The 16,842-nt window shown below is 39.4% G+C and overlaps 2 protein-coding genes across 3 annotated transcripts; one reads left to right on the top strand and one right to left on the bottom strand.

The window, feature by feature from the left end:
* Positions 1 to 1,694: 1,694 nt before the first annotated feature.
* Positions 1,695 to 8,273, top strand: LOC6650950 (protein abnormal spindle). The gene is made up of 6 exons (XM_002073223.4): positions 1,695 to 1,901; positions 1,980 to 2,153; positions 2,252 to 2,464; positions 2,525 to 7,436; positions 7,492 to 7,793; positions 7,858 to 8,273. Exons 1-6 carry the CDS (start codon positions 1,887 to 1,889, stop codon positions 8,140 to 8,142), a joined length of 5,901 nt encoding a protein of 1,966 aa, XP_002073259.1. The 5' UTR covers positions 1,695 to 1,886; the 3' UTR covers positions 8,143 to 8,273.
* Positions 8,274 to 8,826: 553 nt separating this feature from the next.
* Positions 8,827 to 15,689, bottom strand: LOC6651470 (allatostatin-A). Of its 2 annotated transcripts, none has more exons than XM_023180321.2 (3): positions 15,491 to 15,689; positions 9,269 to 9,715; positions 8,827 to 9,128 (listed from the first exon to the last, which is right to left on the bottom strand). In XM_023180321.2, the coding sequence occupies exons 2-3, from the start codon at positions 9,669 to 9,671 to the stop codon at positions 9,058 to 9,060; spliced, it is 474 nt and encodes a 157-aa protein (XP_023036089.1). In that variant the 5' UTR covers positions 9,672 to 9,715; positions 15,491 to 15,689; the 3' UTR covers positions 8,827 to 9,057. The 2 variants fall into 2 exon arrangements, with proteins under 2 accessions (XP_023036089.1, XP_002073260.1); XM_002073224.4 differs by having other exon boundaries at positions 9,269 to 9,720.
* Positions 15,690 to 16,842: the final 1,153 nt, after the last annotated feature.

Genomic DNA, 16,842 nt, shown 5'->3' on the forward strand with positions numbered 1-16,842 from the left:
TTGTTTGTTTGCTATTGTCCAAATTAAACCTTAAATCTCCTGACAAATCAGGGGCATGGCGGTTGGCAACCTTGCTGTCGTTCAGGAGACAGGCTCCAGTCACCGGCTTGTATTTAGAAAACTTATCTCAAAATTTGATCGTGTTGTAATTAGATGAGTTGCACATTGTCTCGACTTCTTCCAGCTGGCTGATATATGTCGACCTCTGGAAAGGAGTCACCAATGTTTTGTCCATTCCAACCCCAGTGAAGGGATCTTTCTCACTGTTGAACTAACAATATTTACCTATTGATGCCCGCTTCTTGCCGCCAAACATATGTAGCTCCTGGTCCGCTAAGGGCATCTGGCTAATGGTACTACGGCCGTATGCCTCAAACTTGTCGTTGTACAGGTGCTGGACACTGAAACTTTCCAAAATTTTAAGCAAAAAATATTCCTTTTTTTTGCGATAAGTTGGAACTTAATGCGATCTTATAATTTTTTATTTTCGTATTCAATGCGTTATGACTAAAAGATTGGTATAAGGTAACAGATTTTTTGCAATCACATCCAGAAAACTGAAATAGACCAATGTTTAGACCAAAGAAAAAAACTATTTTTTTGATATTAGCCTAATAAATAGCCAGGCAAAAAATTCTAAATAAAGGCAGCGAATAAGAAGAAAAAAAGTGTGAATAGTAGGGCTCACTTGGAGGTCAATCTTCCAAAAGAAGATTATTTCAAAGGCAACAGTAAAAGGTGAGCACGTTGTCTGTATAGCTTTTTCAAGAACCACCAAGTTCTCTCATCATAATAGTCGTAATCTAATCAGATGATAAAATACACATTTATTTTCGGAAAATTTTTTGTTGTCGCACGTAAAACAAATGCATATAGTTTATGCTCGAAAGGTTGAAAGGAAATTTATGGACCGTTCCAAAATGTATTTAGTTATTGAAAAGCGAAAATCGATGGGAATATGTTTATACCATTTTCTTTTTCTTGGGATTTCAAAATGAAATACTTTGAATACTTTGAAAGATCAATTTGAATTTTGAATTTCCGATAGTATCGATCCATGTTTTGCAACACTGTCGAAATAAGCCAGATCTAGCTTAAAATAAGCTAAAATGGCAACACTGTGTGGGTTGTTGTTGCACTTTGAGCAGTGCTGCCAATTTAGCTATTTTCCCACTAGATCTAGGGTTGGGTTGCAACAAGGAAATGCGGGATAAATTGTGAAATAGCGGCTAGCGGAAATTATAGCTGTTTTTCAAGAAAAACTAGTTTTACTTTATATTTTGAAACATTTAGTAACTTCGTGTATTTTTATGCTCTATCGCTCTATCGTTTTCTGAGAAGTTTACTAAATGTTTCCCAATTTTTAAACCGCGAGTAAAGACCCTGCATTTAAAGATTGGCTGACTTTAAATGCAGCTGATACGGGCAAATGTTTTTGCAAATACTGACATTGTCAAATGAATATGTCAAAACGAAGCAAAGAAATAGGTACGGCTAATACAACTTTGAAGATGATGAAGATAAAGTCATTGATGAAATCATCCAAAATATTGAAATAAACCAAAAATAAACAAATATTTTCTTTTTTTTTGGCTACGAAGAAATATTTCTAGCTATTTCTAGCTTTTTTCAAAGGCTGATTTAGCGTTTTGATGCAACGAAATGTTGGCAGCACTGACTTCGAGACGCCGCAGTTGGCGCTTGATTTTGTATTTAACAGTTTTACAGTTTAGCGTTTTTGTTTTTGTGTATAGGAATTTGTTAATTGTGTTAACTAAAGTGATAATTTGCTAATGAATATTGTTTCGTGCTGTGCGTCTATTGCTTTGTGTTTGATTTTTGCATAGTTTTTTTTTTGTTTGTCGTTTGTTTGCCAAAGAGACAAGATGAGCGCCTTTCAGGTTAGTCGCTTGTTTAAAGTAGTGAACAAAATCCTTAATGACCTTGATTAATGATATATGTATATGCTTGATTCTCAGATTACCGTCACCCCGCGAACAAAACAAAGGAAGCGAATGGAGGGCCGCGAACCGACTGAAGTGGTCATGGCGCCTTTTTCGGCCAAGTCGATTGTCCAATTTGAAGATGTTCCCATAACCAAGACGGCAAGGCGAATTTTGCGTATCATCAATACTTCAGAGGAAGCAATTGAGGTTAGAAAATATAGAGATATGGATCAGTGTGACAAACTCCTTGGCAACCACAAAACACTCGCCACTTCTTTTTTATTTGATCAATTTCCATTTTGTAGGTCAAAGTCAGCAAGGCCATTAAAGAGGAACATAATGTTACCATGGAGTGGCTGGAGCATACGGTGCCGGCACTCGAAGAGGTGTCCATGGAACTGGTTTGGAGTCCACAAGTCGAAACAGCTTGCAAAGAAACAATACAGCTTCTTGACAATCGCAATTTTCGCAAAGATATTATGGTTATACTCAAGTCTATTAACAATCAGCCAGCAAAAGTAAGTTAGACAACCAGCCCCTGAAAATCATCCCTCTAAAGTAATCTTTGTTTATTTAAGAACACGCGCAAGTTTCCCACAGTGGGTAAGACACTGCAGCTGAAATCTCCTACAGGCAATATTGCAAAAATCGGCAAAGTGGCCGCAGCTGCAGGGCAGCCAAAAAAGCGTCTCTCAAGTGGAGTCGCTGCATCAGCAAAACCACAATGGCGTGCATCCAGTGCTTGCTCACGTCCCCGGACAGCACCAGTGACAGAGGCTAAGACTGCTCCGGAATTTGCACCACTGTGCGATTTTAATTTGATAAAACCGATAGAAGAGGCATGCTACATATCACCAAAGTCTCATCAAGGAGACTCAAAAGAGAATGTTAGTCCTATGACGCCCGCACATGTGCTTAATATGATTGACAAACTGAAATTCACACCACTCAATGATACAAATGGCCCAGGATCAATAGCTAAGGTAATGCCAGATAACCTAGCTGCCTGGCCAACACCGATTCTCCAGAGCCACGAACAGTTGACTATATCAATCACAGAAATGAAACCACGTCGCTTAACTAGCCTCGAGCTTGAAGATCAGCCCATTAACAATACAACTTTTGATGTGAAGCATTCAGAGACCATAAATCTCTCTGTAGACACAGCAGACTCTTCACATTCCGAACTAATGCAACTGCAGACACCCACGAGAGCCATGATGAACAGAACTACCACCATAGTACATGCCACGCAGCAAAGAGTGCTTGAATGCATACGAGAAGAAGAAACTTTTGCTGAAAAGAGTCCAGTGAAAAGTCGCCCGCAAGATCTGAAGCGTGACATCAAATTAATTGGCTCACCGCTGCGAAAGTACTCCGAATCCATGAAGGACTTATCCTTGGTCTCATCACAGACTAAATTTGCCATACAGGGTTCAATGCCGAATCTTAATGAAATGCAACAGATACGTTCCATAGAACAGAATCGCTACTATCAGGAGCAACAAGTGCAGCTCAAGGCGCAGAAGACAACTAAAAAACAGGATTTGGATGCATCTACCAGCAGTGAAGTCAGCTTTGTAGGTGGCCAGCAGGATTTGCATTTTAATCATAATGAGATCCTGGCCCAATCGAGTCGTTTCAATCTCCATGAAATTGGACGAAAAGCCAAGGCAAATGCACAAAAGCGTCGCTCCGATGAGTTGAGCTTCTCCGACTCTTATAGCAATGAATCGTTGCATGGCGTAGCAACCATTGGCACAGTGATTACACCACCCAAGAAATTAAGAGTAGACGAGAGGATTAGGAATGCCGCCATACCAGCTAATGCCTCGGCCGTAAGCACAAAATCGTGGACTCCTACTCAACCCAAAAAGTATAAGCTAGCTCAGACATTATCGTTAATGAAAAAACCTCAAACACCGAGAAAGGTGAAATCACCCATCAAACTCTACGATTCCGAGTTGCATATGCAAACATACATAAATCCTGATCCATTTGCAGCGACAACCACAACCGATCCGTTTATGGCCTCAACCATGTATCTGGACGAGAAGGCTGTGGAGCGACATGAGATTGATTTTAAAAAATGGCTCAATGCCTTGGTCTCAATTCCCGCTGATCTGGATGGTGATACGAATAGTAAAATCGATGTGGGCAAATTGTTTAATGAGGTGCGCAACAAGGAGTTGGTCGTGGCCCCCACCAAGGAACAACAGTCTGTGAATTATCTAACCACATTCCGCCTGGAGACACTACGTCGTGCGGCAGTGGAATTATTTTTTAGCAAAGAAATGTGTCAACCTTGCTCCCAAGTTGCCGTCTATATCGGTAAGCGATCTCTGCGCATTCGAAGTGATCGTAATCTGCACTTGGATGTCGTGATGCAGCGTACCATATTGGAATTATTGCTTTGTTTCAATCCGGTGTGGTTGCGTTTGGGTCTCGAGGTCGTTTTCGGTGAGAAAATTCAAATGCAATCGAATCGTGATATGGTCAGCCTGAGTAGCTTCATTCTAAATCGTCTATTCCGCAATAAGCTGGAGGAGCGGAAGTACAGTAAAGCCTATACACTAACCGAGGAGTATGCAGAGACAATTAAACGGCATACACTCCAGAAAATGCTCTTCCTATTGCTCTTTCTCGATCAGGCCAAGGAGAAACGCATTGTCATGCATAATCCGTGTCTGTTTGTCAAGAAATCTCCACACAAGGAGACCAAAGATATTCTTTTACGCTTTGCCTCCGAGCTGCTGGCCAATATTGGTGATATTACAAGAGAATTGCGTCGTTTGGGCTATGTGCTTCAGCATAAGCAAACGTTCCTGGACGAATTTAACTATGCATTTACCAACATTGCCATCGATTTGCGTGATGGTGTGCGTCTAACCCGTGTCATGGAGATTATCCTTTTGCGCGATGATTTGACCCGCCAACTAAGAGTTCCAGCCATATCTAGGCTCCAGCGAGTTTACAACGTTAAACTGGCTCTGGGAGCTTTAAGTTCGGCTGATTTTCAGCTTGGCGGAGATATCTCCGCTCCGGATATTGTGGATGGACATCGCGAGAAGACTCTGTCATTGCTTTGGCAAATTATCTACAAGTTTCGATCGCCTAAATTTCATGCTGCTGCTCGTATTATTCAGCTGTGGTGGCGACGCCGTTGGCTTTATGTCATTATACAGCGTCGCATACGTGAGAAGGAGCTAAGGCGTCGTCATGTGGCTGCCACTCGGATTCAGGCCGTTTTTCGTGGCTATCAGACGCGTAAGTCTACCAAAATCTACAGAGAGGAACGTATCCAGGCGGCTATAATTCTACAGAAGTGCACGCGTCGTTATTTGGCACAAAAGCAATTGTATATGAAATATCGCAGCATTGTCCACATACAGACCTGGTGGAGAGCCCAGAGATTGGGACGTATTCAACGCAAACGGTTTCTGGAGCAACGTCAAGCAGCTATATTCATACAGCGCATTTGGAGACGTCGTCTGTTTGCCAATAAATTGCTAGATGCGGCTGCCACATTGCGTTTGCAATATTCTCAAAAGATTCAGGCAGCTGCTGCTCATATACAAACCACTTGGCGCAACTATTGTCTGATGAAGATCCAGCGTCAGTCTTATTTGAAGCAAAGGAAACTCATCATTTATGTGCAACAGCGTGTGCGTGCCACTTGGCTAATGCGTGAGCAGAGGAAAGAGTTTCTTCAACTGCAACAATCTGCGCTCTGTATACAACAACATTGGCGCTCCAATATATTGATGAGAAAGGAGAGATCTCGCTATCAATTAATCCGTTCGAGTGCTCTAAAATTGCAGCAACATTGGCGAGGATTTGTTCTTAAGCGATCTCTACGTAAAGACTTTTTGATTATCAAACAAAGCACAATTACTATACAACAGCATTGGAGAGCCACCATAAAGATGAGGCGGCAAAGGGAAGACTTCCTCAAGCTGCGCCAGAGTAGTATACAAATTCAAAGATTCTATCGTGGACGTTTGGAAATGTTGAGACTAAGAATTGACTTTCTCAAGACCCGTCAATCTGCCATAAATATACAATGCCGCTGGAGAGCCATGTTAAGAATGCGTCAATATCGCTCTAAATATGTTCAACTGGTGTCCTCCGTTCGGTTAGTGCAAATTCGTTTTCGTGCCAAGCATCAAATGCTTCGTCAGCGTCAGCAATATCTTCAGCTTAAAAGGGCAGCAGTGGTACTACAACAACGTTGGCGTGCCCGTCAACTGATGCGTAAAGAACGTAAAGAGTTTCTTCAACTTCAAACAGTCACCCTAAATATGCAGCGACGATTCCGTGCCACTAAAGCAATGCGTTTCATGCGAGCTAAATATCGCGGCACTCGAGCAGCAGTCAATTGTCTTCAAATGCATTGGCGAGGACATCTGATGAGACAGCGTGAGCGAGGTCATTTCCTAGCATTGCGAAAAGCTGCCATCACCTTGCAGCGCCACTATCGCGCTCGTCTAGCCATGCTCAGGCAGAGAAAGTCCTATGAACTTCTACGCCATACAGTGATCCAGATGCAGGCACGTTATCGAGCCAAGTTGAAAATGAGGCAACAACGTTGCTTATATCAGAAGCAACGCGAGTTGATCATATATGTCCAGCAACGTTTTAGTGCCACCATAAAGATGAGAAAGCAGCGTTTCATTTACCAAAGCCAGCAGAAAGCTGTCACTCGTCTGCAGGATTGGTGGCGTGGCTTACGGGAGATGAAACGATTGCGTCTTGATTTTAAACGCCTGCAACAGGCCACTTTGACAGTACAAAAGAGGTGGCGTGCCATCCTGGAGGGTCGTCGGCAGCGTGTCATATATATGGCAACTGTTAACAAGCTTCGTCTACTGCAGTGCCGGGTACGTGCCACTCTGTTGATGCGTCGGCAACGTCAGCAATTCCAGCGACAACGTCTGGCTGCCATAACACTTCAGCGTCGTTTCCGTGCCCGCCAGTTAATGATTAAGGAGCGCAATGATTATGTGCAGCTAAAGCGCGGTGTCCTTTTAGTGCAGCGTAAATTTCAGGCCACACGCCTAATGCGCCAGGAGCGCCAACAATTTGTGCACTTACGAGGCATAGTTATACACATACAGCAGAAGTTCCGCGGTGGTCGGTTAATGCTGGAGCAGCGTAAACATTTCCAACTACTCCGCAGCTCTACGTTGATCTTTCAGGCCAGCGTGCGTGGTTATTTGGCTCGTAAACGCTTCCAGAAATTGATGACACCTGAGATGATGGAGGAGATTCGTCGAAAGCGGGCAGCAAGAACTATACAAAGATATTGGCGTGGATATTGTGCTCGGCGCAAGCACGGCAAGAAACTGGTTGATATTCGCAAGCGTCTACAACAACTGCGCCGCGAGGCTTTAGTTGCCAATTCGGTACGCTGCCGTGTGGAGGACTCTGTTCGTTTTCTACGTGGTCGTTTTATAGCCTCCGATGCCCTGGCTGTGCTCACTAGATTAGGTATGTCTTTTGTCTGTATGTAAAAATGTTTATATATATAAACTCGTACTTGCAGATAATCTCTCACGTCATGTGCCACATTTACTAATGTGGTGTTCGGAATTTATGGCAACATTCTGTTATGGCATTATGGCCCAAGCCATACGCTCGGAGGTGGATAAATTGCTAATCGAGCGTTGCAGTCGTATTATCCTTAACCTTGCCCGCTACAATAGCACCACGGTCAACACATTTCAAGAGGGCGGTCTGGTGACTGTCGCCCAAATGTTGCTGCGTTGGTGTGACAAGGATTGTGAGATATTTAACACCTTATGCACTCTCATTTGGGTGTTTGCCCACTGCCCAAGAAAGCGTCGCGTAAGTTTCTCACCTGCGTTTTCTTTTTTTACATGCTCACTTTTTTGACTCTTTTTTTTTTTAGATTATTCATAACTATATGAATAATACAGACGCCATATATATGATACGCGAAACCAAGAAGCTTGTGGCTCGCAAAGAGAAAATGAAGGAAAATACACGAAAATATCAGCCACAATCGTCGTCGCTCGGACGTCATCCTAATCGACAGGCTCGAACATTTCAGCCATGCGCCTTGCCCAGTCGGGAACCAGATTTTGGTGTAATACGCTCCAGTCCTTATGTATTCCAGTCGTCGGTCTTTGCGTTCGACACCATTCTACTTAAGTTGGGTATAGACATGTGTTAGTTATTGTTTAAATGTATGTCTATTTCAAATTGTTTTTACTGTATTATGCTCTCGTGTTGAAATGTTAAGTCTAGACTGATTGAGTGATTAATTTTAAGAAAAAGACTTATTAAAGAAAATAAATAAATGAATGAAAAACTAAAGAAATTTGTTTGCACAATTTTGCTGTGCCAAGTTTGATGTTTATTTAAATATGCTTGCAATTACATATATGTCTACATATATATATATATATATATATATATATAGTATACATATATATATAAAGTTAAATTAATAATCACTTTGTTTAAACATTTAGTTACATCGATTTGTCATATAATTTATAATTTTCTTTTTTATGCACTGTATGGATCAATAATGCCTCTTCTCAATTTCGGTTACAACAAATGCCAATTTTGGCAGCTCCAATTCTCCAAAAGTTGCCCCAAATACACATTTATATACATATATATATATGCAGTATATAGTTATAATTGAATAATTGAATTCGGATAGAATAGAATGGTATAATATACATATTCGTATAACATTTCCATAATACATACATATATTAATCTTGATAATTGCACATAATAGTTTTTGCTTTCTTTTGTTTTTTTTTTTTTTTTTAAATATTTTTTTTTGTTTTTTATGCAATTTTAATATTGCAGTTTAAACTAAAAAATAGAAAACTAACTTGCCTTTCGCCATCATTAAAAATGATTTTTAAATTAAATTAATTCCTTTTTGACATATAGATTTAAAAGTTGAGAGAGTTGTTTTTTTTATTTTAAATCTTATTGCCTTTCTATGACAATTTGTTATTATTATATAGGTGTTAATTTGATAAATGGCACACACGGCTGGATATTTATGTTTGTGTGTGTGTGCCACTTTTGTGACTTCAATAGATTTTCCATAGAATCAACCAGCCTAACGTCGTCCCAGGCCAAAGTTAAAGGGCTGTGGGCGCGTTGTACGCTTGGATTGGCGACCTGGACGAGCTGTAGAGAAAATATATGAAGAGAATTTCAAAAGTAAGTCCAATGTATGCATATTAAGGATGAAAATTTGAGAAACTTGTTAATGTCTTTAACCGCTGTTGGTTTACTTTAAAGATCAGAAAGAACAGACAATAACTCACCTGCCCGTTCAGCTGGAATGTAATTCGCCGGCGCCATTCTAAAGTCCATCTCGCTATCCGGATCGTAGTCATAGTCATTGCGCTTGCCCAATCCAAAGGAGTAGGGTCGTGATCGTTTGCCCAAACCAAAGTTATAGACCGGCAAACGTTTCATTCCCGGACCAGCATTGGTATACATATAGGCTCTACGTCCCAGACCAAAAGCATAACGCTCCACACGCTTATCAATGTCGCCGCCATCGTCAATGGCTGTTCCGATCAGGGCATCGACCGCATCATTTTCGGCATCACCATCTGAAGCCACTGGATTGCGTGGCTCCTGGCCAATAACTGGTGAGCAGGAGATGTAGCCGAGGCAGCATATGGCCAACAGCAACAGGGTATGGGCATGTAGTGTGTTCATTTTGATGGCGTGGGCCTGTGGTTACAAGCACGTGCGTTTTCTCTCTACACTAGACAAAGTGAGCAAAGAGAATGATAGAATTCGAAAACATTAACTCCATTCCATTCGCCATTTTACAGTGGGGAGTGACTGTCAAAAAACATTGCATACTTTGTGGCTGACATTTGGTGTTCTATATTTATTTGTTTACAAATATGCAAAACAAAGAAACAACATTCACCAAAATAACAAAAAAAAAAAAAAAAAACGGCAGACAAACAAACAGGAATTTCGCACATGTCAACGGGCAACAAATTTCGCAACGTTGACAGGAGGCAGGAGCAATAGCACACACACACACACACACACACACACACACACCAAACACAAAGGACACCCAAAAATGTGGCCCCCGCGTTTGTCATGCGGAAAGTCCTAGGCAGGATTGCAACGGCAGCAGAAGCAACAGACAACAGAGTTACACTAAATTTGCTGTATTCTGCTGGCCTTGCAGGCTACTCCACTAGGCAAAAGTCGAGCGTTAAGTATTTGAACTCGTTAAAAAGTTAAATTTGCCCCGCGCTTAATGAGTTTGTCTCTCACTGGGGACGTTGTCCTTGTTACTAAAGTTTGCTGAGTGGCTTAATCTCAAAGCCACGATGCTACAATTAAACTCCAGTCAACTATTTCATATTTCATGTTTTTAACTAGCCAACTTCTAATAAACTAATTTTTGATGGCCCTTTTCTTTATTAACTAAGTGGTTGATGTAAAGACAACTAGCGAGCTAGTTTTGAGCCGTTTCAATTCACCAGTTCTAAGAACAACGATAAATAAATAAAGAAAAAGTGAAGTTTTAATTGAAATACAACAAGTCTGGTTACAAATTGTTTCAAAGGCGACTCTATTAGTTCCAGGAGTCAAAATCTATTTTAATCTAACCTCTCTTTGCTGGATTTCTAGTCCTTCTAGTCTTTTAAGTCTCTTCTTGTGCTTTTTTTCTGAGTTCTTGAAAAAAAGTTATTGAATACAGAACTACAGAAATATTTTTAATAACTGGTTCTAACTAACCCATTTTTTTTTACATATTACCACTAACCATAGAACACATAGATGGGACAAACTCATGATTTTTTGATTGCAAACGCTAGCCTAGTCATGGAACCCCAGAGAACTTCGGGAAAACCCGAACGTTCATACTCTCAATGAGAGCGTAAAGTGGGGAGAGGGCCAAGCAGCTACGAAAAAATTTCAGTCTAGCATAGACTACAGAACGACGAAGGCAGGCCTATGTCGCTTGTGATTTCGTTCTGTCTATGTATGTGTACACTCGTCTGTACATGCTCCGGCTTCGTAGTGTGTGTGTGACGTGAAGTTGTACAACATCGCATTTCAATAGCTCGCTCGACCAAAATTTTTAATTTTCGACAAAACAGCGACAATGCGAATAAGATATGCCCCTGTGGAAAGAATATCAAGAAATATTGGCATAATGTATCTAGGTGGCTGTACCGGTAGAGTGCTCGGTTGGTAATGTGTCTTGGGGAATGTCCCTGGTTCGATTCCCAACTCGAAATCGTCGGCTTAAATAAGGTTTTTTTCTATTTTATAATTTTGTTTTTCTTTTGTTGATTTTTTTTGTTTCTTTATTTTTTGTTTATTTTTCTTTTTTATTCTATTTTTCTTAAAAAATAGAAGAAAAAAACCATATTGGTCGGTTCCGAAATGGGTATTGAACCAGCGACATTCCAATCGCCAAGCGAACACTCTATCGGCACAGCCACCTAGATACATAAGAACATAATGCCAATATTTCTTGATATTCTTTCCACAGGGGCATATCTTATTCGCATTGTCGCTGTTTTGTCGAAAATTAAAAATTTTGGTCGAGCGAGCTATTGAAATGCGATGTTGTACAACTTCACGTCACACACACACTACGAAGCCGGAGCATGTACAGACGAGTGTACACATACATAGACAGAACGAAATCACAAGCGACATAGGCCTGCCTTCGTCGTTCTGTAGTCTATGCTAGACTGAAATTTTTTCGTAGCTGCTTGGCCCTCTCCCCACTTTACGCTCTCATTGAGAGTATGAACGTTCGGGTTTTCCCGAAGTTCTCTGGGGTTCCTTGACTAGGCTAGCGTTTGCAATCAAAAAATCATGAGTTTGTCCCATCTATGTGTTCTATGGTTAGTGATATTACTCTCTATAATTCCTATATCATTCGTAAGGACTTTTGTTCAGGCTCTGCACTTAATTATTGAAAACCTAACAATTACTATAAAAGTTCCTCTTAAAATATCACAACTTCTTTTGTCTCTCAAGCATCCTTTGCTGATTTGTCGTGCGACCTTGATTTGACAATGAGTCACAGTAACAGTCCTTTCATGTCAGCCATTAACTTTTGTGGTTGTGTCAATAAAATGCCTGCATTCGCATTGTCATTGTCATTCAGAGGGAGTGCAAATGCTGTATTTTGTTTTTTATCTGCATCTTGCTTAAGACTCAGACAGCTTCAGCAGAAACCTAAAGTCAAAGTCAAGCAAGTCCTTGTCATCCGACGCACGTAGGAACAGCAAAGTGTCACCCTTTAACCCACTTGTTGTTTACTTAGGCAAATGAAGTAGCCGCCATTGACGCCGTCGGCGGCGACAATGCTTAAGGTCATAACAATTTTCCATTAGGCCAAAAGGCTTGACTTGACATGATGGACACACAATAAAGCCGCCAAGCTTGATGCCAATTGATGGCACGTTCCCATCCATAATGAAGTGTAAACAAAATGGCGACAATTAAAAATTGAAAATTATATTCAGAAAATTGCCAAAAGCATCATCAACATTTGGAGGAAGAAATGTTTCCTCTTCGTAAAGTCATATCATCATAAATTGCACAATGCAACATAGAATAGAACTACAAATCATGCAACAGGTTCAGCACAAGCTACCACAAGAAACGTCAAGGCCAGAAGCGACCTTTTATGATTTACAATCGTGTGTGTGTGTGTGTGTGTGTGTGCCATGACATAGAGTTGAGAGCAGCAAACAGCGAGCAGCTGTGCATTTTCCACGCAGGACAATAAAAGTAACGCAACAGGCCACAAGATAATAGGCGGAAAATCGTCACATTTGTTAGACTTTATCAACCGCATGGACATGCCATGGACGGCAACTCAGGCAGTATCGTAAATCTACAAAAGAGTAACATCAACATGATGTGTTTTGTGTGTCTGTGTGTGTGTGTGCGTTAAAATATCGCCAACACCTTTCTGAAGCAATAAAAACTTGTTTGTCCCTAAGCCCTATACAAAATAGAACAAAATACCCGAATCCCGACATTATCTGCTTATGAATTTATGCGTCAAAGCGTAAGTTTTTCTCTCTCGTTTGGTTTTTGTGTGTTTGCCTTTAGGTTTCTCTCATATCCGCAGCGGCGATTAGCAAAATGCAACGGAAATTCAAAGGCGATGTCGACGCTTTGCTATTTTCTAATTAAGTTTTGCAAAACTTTCCAGCGACCATGAAACACAAAAAAGAAATAAGAAGCGCCGAGCACAAAAGCAATTTCACACCGGCAGAGAAAAACGGACAGAATCATCCCCATATTAGCCCTTAGGTGAAAGTGAAGCAAATTGAGCCGCAATTGCGGCATACATACCAACAATATGTTTTAAATTGCAAAGGCCATGAGGCTAGAGATACCATTAGCCAATTCTCTACCTAAGATGCCTAATTAAATTATGCTGAGGTAATGAAGTGGCTAACTTCTTTACATCAATTTATGACGGTTGCAACTTTCTCAATTCCTTTCTTACAAAGAGGAGAAGAAAAAACCAAACGAACAAGAGAAACCAAAAGAAAAGAACGGCTAAACGACCCATAATCCCATTCCAACCACCCTAAGGCGGATATATATTCCCTACATGTTATTCTTTAATTTGGCATCCCTTGTAACTATTTTGCGAACAAACAAGAAGACCCTGCGGCTATAGTTTAGTTACATCTTTACATCATCCGCCGCCCTCTTTCTCCCCTATCAATCAACAATTGTCTTTTGATTTGTTTATTCAATATTTTTGGATATGGCTTTTGGGTTTCTATTTCGATTTGTTATCTTGTGCTCGAGGGGCGGATTTATTGTCATTTATTTAATTGAAATTCTATTTGGAATCCAACGCCCTCGCTGCTACATATTGTTCAGTTCTTGGCTTTTCACAGCGTCATTCATTCCCATTTCCATTTGCTTCAAGCCATTTGTCAATAATCACATTTTCTTTGTAAATTGCACAAAAAAGAAAAAAAAGAAAAGGAAAGTCAATTGAATTTTTTAACCTCTCTGATCTCATGCCTTAGGCGGAATTGCATTCATGCTTCCAAATCATAGCATACATTTTAGGGCACATATTTGTAAATTTTAGCTTGATGGATAAAAATGAATGTACAATTTGAAATAAGGATCCAATCTATTGGCCTAATTTTAGATATTAATTATGACAATCCATATTAGTAATTTTGGGATTTTAATTACATTTTTTCAAAGGTTTTTAGATAAAAAATTTTACATTACAAAAAGTATAAACAAAAAAATGCTTCTGATTATCCCTTCTCAGCTCATAAATTTTACAAAAGTTTTAGTATAAAATTTGGTAAGAATTAATTTACTAGAATTTTAACTTATACCAGGTTATCTCCAAAGAAGTTCGATTTGTTTGCCGACCTCTTTGGCACTTTCTTTTATATAAAATTTGACCCTAAAGCGATTTTTTAATAAAAAAGTTCGATTTGTAATCTGCTCGATGATAATCTTTCGATTGATATCTACAATCATTGAGAGGACAAAAGGTTAACAGGTTGAATTTATAGCTTTATTACACTCAAGTTCATATCATTACCAGGCTTCGTCATTTATTACGCGTTATATTTAAAATATTTTTATCCATTCTTCACACTTGTAAAAACAAAATAGTGTGCTATTTCCTTTTATCAAAAAATGCTTTATACTTCAATAATTTTATAACTTTCGTATTCATTAGATTTTCAAATTTCTTCTATTGTTGATTGTACTACACTTTTTCCATTATCCTATTTACTAGATTTTCGAGCTTGCTCTATTGGTGATTCTTATATACTATGTATGATTATACACGTTTTTCCTTAAAGATCATACGTTTTCTACTATCACTTAGAGATTTAAATATGTTCAACCTGTTTTATCTATGAATTTAGATTCCTGATTATTACCTTATGGCGTGAACATTTAAATGTAAAATAAAAAGAGAATTTAAGGCATATAAATAAACTACCACAGTGTTAATATGCAGTTATCCACTTGATGCAAATCAATTTCACATAATTGAATTTGTTAATTATTTAATCACAAAGGAAAAACATTCTTTCAATGCAAAAATAATGCGTTTATAAAAATTGCTAATTTAATTCCAAAGAGGCAATTCCCTTTTTTTATCTTTCTACGTTTAAGCTTTAAAGACTAACTAAATTACTTGCAGCTCTTATGGATAATAATCAGAAAAAAGAAGTATACCATTTGGTTTAATAATCTGCTGTGAAATATTTTTGAATAATCCCAAACAGGTAAATATGATATTTAAAGAGAACACATGCATACATACATAGATTTCCCCTCAAAAGAAAAAAAAATTATGCAAAAAGTATGCTACAAAATTTACAGCTATTTAGCTGTATTTAGTAATACCTAATACAAGATTTGACTAAATAGCAATCCTACAAAAAAACTCTCACAACTTTTTACAAGGACACTTTAGACTTTGATTTTAAATATATGAAATATAGAATTGCTTAGGCCTATAAACTTACATCAAAGTTTGCAAATCACACACGATACACAATAAAGTGTTTTATTAGTTTATTGTTTGTCTTGGATATTTTATTTAATATTTTGTTGGCACTTTAAACGATGAAATTGCACACAGAATCTCAAATATCTAAATGTTCTAACGAATTATTTGGCTGTTGGAGTTCTTTCACCAGCTCCTCCACGTTGACAGATCAAATGTCGGTTAACTTTTGAATCCGCATCTGTTGATACGCTGGCTCTTATATGAGAACCCAGGCCGATGGATTTTGTTTTTTTTTTGTTTTTTGTTTTTGTATTCTCGCTTGAATATTCGTTATTCGTTGTTCGCGCGCGTTCCTTATCAGGCAAAACACCCACGGCGCACAGCAGATGACGACAAAGTGTGGTGAGTTTATGCTTCAACACGAGTGCCAGGGAAATGATGATGGAGGTGGTGCTGCCTCGTAGTAGATGTGGGTGGTAGTGGGTACTGGTAAGTTGTATGTGGTTCGTGTTACGTATCCTTGGCTACAATGTGTATCAACAACAGGTGGCTGCCGCTGTGGTTGTTGTAACTGTGCTGCGATTTGGCAGCTTTACCATCTTGGCCCTGAGTCTGCCACTCTCTCTCTCTCTATATCTGTCTCTCTCTCGCCGTGTCGGTGTCCGTGTGGTAATTGGCAAAGTCTGAAACAATATACTTTTCATCTTCTCTATTATGTTTGTAGGTGAGTTGCAAAATCAAGGATTTAAAGCCTTTAGACTTTAGCTGGACTTTGCGTATTATATGCATATATATACATATATTGTAGACTTCATTAGAAGTAAATAGATATAACCTGCAGCCCAACACCTACGCTAAGGCCACTATTCCGAGAACAACCCACTCTTTCATATCTGGTATATGTGTGTGCGTGTGTTTGTGTCCAACTATTTCTCATTTCGAATTGGAATATGTCAAGTTGGTGGAGCGCGCATTAGTCAAATGCAAAAAGAAGGCAAAACACTTTGTTAGTTCTGCCATTGGGCCTGGGAAAAAAGCGACTGTTCCTCCATCTTTGTGGTGTTCTATCGCAAGAGAGGGCAAGCTAAACTGACAGCTTACAACATTAAATGACATGCAAGCAGTCGTGTCCTTCTTTATTTCTCTCGCTTTCTGTCCTTACATGCGCATCCTTTAACTGTAACATATCAAAAGCGAAAACGCCAAGGAATTTCTCTAAGCGGAATGCCAGATATCCATGTTGTTCACAATGTCCTCAACGCCCATTGGGCGTATAAAATTTGCCCTGCATAACGCATCCTGCTCCTTCGATTATCTACATATATGCTTTTCTTTTCTTTTTGCGTATTTTTGTTTCACATTCACAAT

The sequence above is a fragment of the Drosophila willistoni genome, chromosome 3R (genome assembly GCF_018902025.1).
Source record: "Drosophila willistoni isolate 14030-0811.24 chromosome 3R, UCI_dwil_1.1, whole genome shotgun sequence".
NCBI classification, from domain to species: Eukaryota; Metazoa; Arthropoda; class Insecta; order Diptera; family Drosophilidae; genus Drosophila; species Drosophila willistoni.

Excerpts from the sequence above, each read along its gene's own strand:
- LOC6650950 (XM_002073223.4), top strand. Across the intron at positions 2,154-2,251 it reads CTTCAGAGGAAGCAATTGAG|GTCAAAGTCAGCAAGGCCAT; the intron begins GTTAGAAAATAT and ends TCCATTTTGTAG. Across the intron at positions 7,794-7,857 it reads ACTGCCCAAGAAAGCGTCGC|ATTATTCATAACTATATGAA; the intron begins GTAAGTTTCTCA and ends TTTTTTTTTTAG.
- LOC6651470 (XM_023180321.2), bottom strand. The coding sequence starts at position 9,671 with ATGAACACACTACATGCCCATACCCTGTTGCTGTTGGCCATATGCTGC. Across the intron at positions 9,129-9,268 it reads CATTCCAGCTGAACGGGCAG|CTCGTCCAGGTCGCCAATCC; the intron begins GTGAGTTATTGT and ends TTTTCTCTACAG.